Here is a 7,970-nt window from a genome sequence, read left to right as displayed (position 1 = left end):
GATCTTTAAAAAAGCATCATATGACCCCTTTAAAATAAAATAAAAGTTAACTAAAATTATAAAACTTATTTCAGCTAGCTGCCAAGGCAACATTTCTCATTTTCATTTAAACGTACATTTTCGTTTAACTTGATGTACTAAAAACTAAAACATAAATTCATAATAAAAAAAAAACTGTGCAGGCATTTAAATAAATAAAAATGCCAAAACCAACAAAACTACTAAATCTTGAAAGGACACTAAAATGGAAATGAAAAATATTTAAATAACTTAATAAAATTGTTAATAAAATCTATAACAGTATGTTAACCCACTGTTATATATATACAGTGGTGTGAAAAAGTGTTGGCCCCCTTCCTGATTTCTTTTTTTTTTTGCATGTTTGTCACACTTAAATGATTCAGATCATCGAACAAATTTTAATATTACACAAAGATAACCCAAGTATGTGTGTGTGTGTGTGTGTATTATTTATACATTTATTTTATTTAAAGTTGCTTTTGTTTGTTTTTTTTTTGGTAATAAAAAAATCCCAATTACTGTGAACACTATTGTCTTCATAATGTTTGGCCAATAAAATATTGTTACAAAATGGTTATACCATAATATTAAATGATTACCTTATTCATATACCATCATGCATGGTATTTTACAGTAATTTAAAGAATGCATGGTATTGCTGTGGTGTATGTCTAGCAGATTTAGTTGCAGTTCGTAGTAAGATCCCATGTTAATGTATTGTGGTTTTGCAGTAGTAACACAAAGCCAGAACAATGGTTGATGTGATAAATGTTGTCATCATCATAACTATCAATGGTTACTCACAGCTGTAAAAATATTTAATAATGTCACTAATATTCTTCATTCACTTCGTGTGCTTTCAGGAGGGCAGAAGCCTGACCATCAAGCTCAGGAAAAGGAAGACGGAGAAGAAAGTGGAGTGGTCCAGTGACACGGTGGACAATGAACATCTGGGCCGGAGGTCTTCAAAGTGTGAGGCTTGTTTTGATTTGATGTGAAGTCTTGATCTGAATCCATTATGGATCGTCATTTAATGTGTATAAAACGAGAATCGGTTTCATACTTGAAAATAGTGTAGGACAGGCAGATCTGGGCCAGATTTTAAATAGCTGACCTTGAAAATCAGGTTTAAATGACCTGCATCTGCTCAAAGCGGCCTATTGAATGCTTTGTTGCTTGAAATAGAACGTCCTCAGCTTATTTGTTTTTCACGTTCTTCTACAATGGCTTTGATATGTTCAGGTTGCTGTGTTTATGAGAAGCCTCGACAGTTCGGCGAGTCTTCCTCGGAAAGCGAGGGGGATGACGAGGAAGGCTGCGGAAGCGCGCACTGCATTCTGGGACACGGGAGAAGAGGCCATGGACAGAGGGAGGGTGGAGGAGGCACAGCGCCCCCTAGCTCTGGGGGAAAGAACCCTCACTAGAAGTTGAGGCGAGTGGGAGAGTCGGTTTGGAGGGAAGGGTAACGGACGGCGTGGGCACTACATTCATAATCCCTCATCCTCACTCACATCTGATTACATCACACCATCACTGGGTGTCAAAAGCTTTTTGATGAATGAAAGCTTGTAGAGCAAAGCAATGTGATTTAGTTTTCTCCTCAGTCATTTGTTTAATGACTCAAAGAAGACTAAACCTTTTTTGTGATCTGAATGCTGCGGAAAATTGATATTTGTTGTACATAGGACATTGGTTTTTATTCCTTTTGTAAAATCAATATTTATTTGTTTGCGTTTAACCACTTGATCTTACCAGTTTTGTGTCCACAAGCAACATTTTAATGGATTTAAACCTTCAAATATGATTCAGCAGGGTTATAGCTTCTAGTTCGAATCAAACGGATTTAAAAGGACTAAATGCAGTATAAAAAAAGGAATTTTCTATCAAATATAATTTGCCTTGCGGTGTCACAATTCTAGCAGCAGTATTTCTTCATGTCACTTGAGGAACTTCAAGCGTAGTATGTGTTGTGTGCTATAGTGAATTTAAAACATGGCAGGTTTCAGGAACTCAACCCTTTGGATATTTTCACAAGGGCGCATTAAATCATCTCCATCAGCCGTCAGTGTTTGATTGAGTTGTAGCGAGACTCCCCTCAGACAATCAGACTAGTCAGAGACTCGGCATGTACGTGCAAAGACATCGATGTGTTTATAACTTAGTGAAGTGGACTGAGAAACATCTGTGATGCTGTACTTCATCCCTAATGCGAATTGAGAACGCCACCTGGATCTTTACCGAAATTAAACCGCAGCTATGAAATTAAAGAAATAGTTCAACCAAATATGAATATTTGCTGAAAATGTACTCAGGCCATCAAGATGTTAATGAATTTATTTATTCGTGGGAACAGATTTGGAAAAATGTTGCATTACATCACTTGCTCACCAGTGTATCTTCTGCAGTGAATGGGTGCCGTCAGAGTGAGAGTCCAAACAGCTGATTAAAAACATCACAATAATCCACAAGTAACCCACACGGCTCCAGACTATCAATTAACGTCTAGTAAAGTGTTTGTACTAAACAAATCCATCAAGACTTTTTTTTTTAAACTTCAAACCACTGCTAACGGCTAAAATACGAGGCCATAATCCATAATGTTGCTTTCTCCAGTGAAAGTCATCTTGTCTGAATCAGGAGAGAAATATGCACAGATCAAGCAGTTTACAGGCAAAAACAGCTAAGAACAGTTATAAATGAATATGTTGGTGAATTTTGATGAAGGAGATTTTATGGATTATAGACTAGTATTTTGGCCAGAAGTGACAGTTTAAAGGTAAAACACTTGACTAATGATGGATTTGTTTCTTCGAAATGTACAGCTTTTCACTTCACAAGATGTTCACTGATGGACTGGAGTGGTGTGGATTATTGTGATGTTTTTATCAGCTGTTTGGACTCTCATTCTGACGGCACCCATTCACCGCAGAGGATCCATTCAAGTGATGTAATGCTACATTTCCTATGAAGAAACAAACTCATCTAATACTTGGATGGATGGCCTGAGGATGAGTAAAGTTTATATTCTTTTAAACAGTGGGATTGATCTGAAAATGTGTAGATTTGGTGTCTTTTCCTTTCATTCTCATGCCTTATACAAAATACAGGGAATATGTTTTGTGTGTGATATAGATCACCCTGTGACATGTAAGGTGCCTCATCTCGTCCTAGGCACTATGGCTGCTTTTGTTTGGCAGAAATTGGTATGAAATCCAGCTGAAATTGGGAGAGTGCATATGCCGTCAGGATGGTGTGTAGCAGTTTGACTCGAGCTTTAAGCTGTAAACGGATTTATGTGGTATAAAGAGCGTGGGAGAGTGCATGGCTGAATGCTGGCCAAGACCAAATGCACAGAGCATCATCTCTCCACTGATGTCACATACAGTTTACAGTTGATCCCCATCAGGACCGTCACTGCAGTCATCTGCATCCCAGCATTCACATGCATCTGTCGTCCCTTTACTGTGAATGCACCTGTATGTACATAGCACAGGTCAGAGTGGACTTAACATGAATAAACAGATGTTAAATTATGTTGTTTATATCTATTAAATGCTTAATGGCAACCTAATTGTGTTTGACTCTCATCCTGATTCTGTTGAAATGTACATTTACATAATGACTCAGTTGATGTATTATTAAGAGCTCAGAAGCTTCAGTAAAATGTTTTAGACCAGTCATGTGGAAAGCTGTGGATTGTTATTTACTAAAACGTATAAATCATTTTCTTTAATTAAAATACATTTGAAATAAAACAAAATATCATTATTAGATTTAAACTTGAAGATTAGGAACTGAACTAAAAATCATTTTTAGTATAAAAATGACTAAAACAAAACCTAGTAAAAATTACAAATGAAATGAAAGCTAATTAAAAATAATCAATGATAAATACTATAAAATAATGGATTAGTGGTTGATGCATGTGAACTAAGGTACTCTTTTGAATGATGTGAATTCAAATCTGGCTAGTGTCACATCTTGATCTCATCCCTCCTCCTTCACATAATTTCACATAGTAAACATAATACTATTAGAAATATAAAGAAGCTTAATTATTGCGATAATTTCCAGGCCTGTAAAAAATTATGAAATTAATAAAATATTAAAACATAATGGAAATTTCTATAGTGAAAATTTTTTCTTTCATGGTCTGCTCTGCTCTAAAATATACTATTACAATATACTATTATATATTTATATATATAAAACAAAAATTAACAACTGGAAGATCATTCATTGGTCAGAAAGCGTGAAACCCAGATCCTTGATATATAAAATGCATCTTTGGAGAATGCACAACCATTTTTAATTTTCCTAATAACCACAGTGGCTATCGTAACGGCAAATTTTAGTTAGTCTCGAGATTTCGGTAAACATCTGTACAATTAAAATTCATAGTGCCATGACACAAAGATGGCTGCTGTGGTTAAACAAAATAAAATAAAAAGTGTCACAATTTTTGGACTACTTGAGACAGACTGATCCATAACAGATCAAATCTGTGTCCACATGTGCCCTAATATAAACATACTCCAGACATGACATATGGGAAAAGAAAGTTTATTTTTGCTGTAAGGACTATTAAAGACTCCGTGTGCAGCACTTAAAAACTGTAGATGTAGATCTCACACCCTAGATACATCCATCCTTGAGCTGCAATGCATTTCACTCTACAGCAGACATTTCTATTCACAGCTGTCTGGTTTCAGCAGTGGCCCGCACTTCTATGGTAATGGAAAAACACATTTTAAAGAACCTTCAAAGGTTACATGTATTCTTGCATTGCTCAAGGTTGTAGTAAACCAACAATTCTAGCGCTACATATTAATGGTTAAATAACTGACATGAACAACTTCGAAATTTATAAACCAGTACCACAAAGGAAAAGTCACTCACAAATGTTTCATTGTTCTATAGTATCATGCATAGCTAAAACGCTATCTGTGGAACACATTCAGGAAGAGAAAGCTATTCTTGCAAGCGAGAGACACGTTTGTGCAACAAAGCATTGGATATTAAGCTGTCAGTACGCAATTGTGCAAAATTACTTCTAATTTCTTTACCCATAATTCCCTGTGAACGGGCCGAAGTACCAGATACTGTGAGGCACAACAGATATAATCAACTGAAATAGAAATGAAGACTGACAACACATTTGAAATTAATCAAGACATGCAGTTAATGCTGTAACGAAGCGTACATAAATATACGTCAAACACAGTGGTTTTAATGACGTAACCCAAAACATAAGGAAGTCAGATTTTTATAAACGTGTTCAATGAATGAAAATAAAATAAGTACGGAACATCATAAGGTTTGCTGTATGCAAAAGGTAGTTTAAAAATCATTTGCATCCAGTTTCTCTATAATTGCACTCAAAAAGTACACCAAGATAGCCTGTGACTGGACTAATGGACCGAATTAAGGATGGGCGACTCAACCCATTAAACGGAAGCGGACACATTGCACATATGAACAATCCAGAGACGCTGTTAGAGGCCACAATGAGCTATGAATAAAGTGACGCATGCAGATGTGCAGTACACACAGCGTGAAGTCGCAAAGCTGTTAAATCACCATATAAAGGTAAAAGTAAAAACTGGTTCAGCTTTCAGGATCACACAGTATTTCAGTGAAATTCCCTGACAATCAATCACTGCTGGTTCCTCAGTTCTGTACATGGTTCAACATGGTTGTTTTATCGCTGTGGCTGCAGATTCTAGTGTTTTACTCGGCCACTTCTCCTGATGGTGTGCTACGTCAAAATCGTTTTTGGGAAAATTAAAAGTACATTTTAAAGTGAGCAAAACATTTCCACTGGTGGAGAGAAAGAGGTGCTGGTACATTTAGGGTGCTCGTCAATCACTCATGGGGAGTTGTTGGTGGTCGGTGTTGAAGTGGTTAAATCCTCAATTAATGATTTTGGTACTGGACTATCGGCATGTCAACAACCTGTGACAGAAGCAGAGAAATTGTTCATCATTGCAATATGAGAAAAGGCAGATATTTGTGTGTTCTACTTGGTTGGAGTTCATCCAAAAATAAAAAGTCTGCCATAATTTATTCACCCTGATGTTGAGCTATGCTGGAAAGACTAGTTTTAAGTCAATATTGATTCAAATCTGGGACTGAGACTAGAGTTATCATGTAACTTCAGAATAGGGCAGGGCGATCAATGATATGATATCGAGATTGCAATAAAATTGATGTTTATAATAAGTGCTGGACACCTTTACTTGATATTGATTAATCTAACAGCAGAAATAAATGTGACAACGGCCATGTTACTAATAAGTCTGCATGTTCTGAGTGTTTCTCTGTGTGAATGAGTGCTGTGGTTTCATCTGCTACACAAACTCAAGCACGCGTGACATGAACTTCATCGCCAGAGATGCTCGGAGAGCCACTTCACCAGTTTCGTATGAGGGAAACACCAAATACACACTAAAACACTTTGGACACTCAAAGATCTTCATGACAAACCATCACAATAAAAGTTCAGCCTAACTTCTAACAGAATTATATTACTACTAAATTATAATAGAAATAGATCACTGCTGTATACTAAAATGCAATTCTCAAATTGATAATAGTAATATGTTTAAGGAATATCATTAAACCAATTTTTTTTCATTTATTTATAGAGTTCTGTTGTGCAGCATCTTATTTGACTAATTAAAATGCAATGTTTTGTTGTAAATGAATTGTTGTATTGTTTATTTGTTTGCATTTTAAAAGATTGATTAAATCATTAAAGTTTTATTAATTTGACACTTCATGATCCAACTTGTATAGAATCATAAAACACAGAAACCAGAAAAATTGAATGGAAACCAAACAGAATTTAGGAAAAAACTAAATTGATTTTGTGGGGCCCTAAATTAAAAGGTAGCTCTACTCTGTGGAGTTTAATTGTGAACAAACCAAGTTATATTTACATTCATTTCCAAGGTCTGACAAAAATGTGAAAAGCATTTTCTTCCCCATTAGTAGTAAATATCAGTATACAGTGGGGGAAATGTTTATTTGATCCCCTGCTGATTTTATAAGTTTGCCCACTTACAAAGAAATGAAAGGTCTGTAATTGTTATGGTAGGTTTATTTTAGACATATAGAGACAGAATATCAACCAAAAAAAATCCAGAAAAACACAATATATAAAACGTTAGAAATTGATTTGCATTTCAGTGAGTGAAATAAGTATTTGATCCCCTACCAACCAGCAAGAATTCTGGCTCCCACTGATTGGTTATGTGCCCATCTGGAACACAGATTAGTCCTGCCACTTTAAGAAGTTACTCCTAATGTCAGCTCGTTAGGTGTATAAGACACCTGTCCACACAATCTGTATCTTCCATTCCTTTCCCACCACCATGGGCAAGACCAAAGAGCTGTCAAAGGATGTCAGAGACAAGATTGTAGATCTGCACAAGGCTTGAATGGGCTACAAGACCATCAGCAAGAAGCTTGGTGAGAAGGAGACAATTGTTGGTGCGATTATTCGGAAAAGGAAGAAATACAAACAACCATCACCTCCGTGCAAGATCTTGCCTCATGGGGTAAGGATGATCATGAGAAAGGTGAGGGATCAGCCCCGAACTACACGGGAGGAGCTTGTTAATGATCTTAAGGCAGTTGGGACCACAGTCACCAAGCAAACCATTGGTAACACACTACACAATGGACTGAAATCCTGTCCCCCTGCTCAAGGCGGCACATGTACAGGCCCGTTTCAAGTTTGCCAATGAACATCTAAATGATTCAGAGAATGCTTGGGAGAAAGTGCTGTGGTCAGATGAGACCAAAATTTTGCTCTTTGGCATTAACTCGACTTGCGGTGTTTGGAGGGAGAGAAATGCTGACTATGATCCAAGAACACCATCTCTACAGTCAAGCACGGAGGTGTAAACATTATGCTTTGGGGCTGTTTTTCTGCTAAGGGTACA

General features: G+C 36.6%; 2 protein-coding genes across 4 annotated transcripts in view; one reads left to right on the top strand and one right to left on the bottom strand.

The window, feature by feature from the left end:
• Positions 1-2,058, top strand: part of LOC107694341 (protein phosphatase 1 regulatory subunit 11) — a 3,565-nt gene extending 1,507 nt beyond the window's left edge. Inside the window, exons 2-3 of the mRNA XM_016494026.1 lie at positions 885-993; positions 1,264-2,058. Coding sequence (XP_016349512.1) covers positions 885-993; positions 1,264-1,445 — 291 coding nt within the window. The 3' untranslated portion in view covers positions 1,446-2,058. The remainder of the gene's footprint in view (positions 1-884; positions 994-1,263) is intronic.
• Positions 2,059-4,568: 2,510 nt separating this feature from the next.
• Positions 4,569-7,970, bottom strand: part of LOC107694340 (uncharacterized) — a 7,316-nt gene continuing 3,914 nt past the window's right edge. For all 3 annotated transcript variants that reach the window (XM_016494025.1, XM_016494023.1, XM_016494024.1), the window contains one exon: positions 4,569-5,976. The gene's annotated coding sequence lies outside the window, so the exon portion shown is untranslated. The remainder of the gene's footprint in view (positions 5,977-7,970) is intronic.

The sequence above is a fragment of the Sinocyclocheilus anshuiensis genome, unplaced genomic scaffold (assembly GCF_001515605.1).
Source record: "Sinocyclocheilus anshuiensis isolate Anshui unplaced genomic scaffold, SAMN03320099.WGS_v1.1 scaffold1240, whole genome shotgun sequence".
Lineage (NCBI taxonomy): Eukaryota > Metazoa > Chordata > Actinopteri > Cypriniformes > Cyprinidae > Sinocyclocheilus > Sinocyclocheilus anshuiensis.
This window is presented reverse-complemented; position numbering and strand designations above follow the sequence as displayed.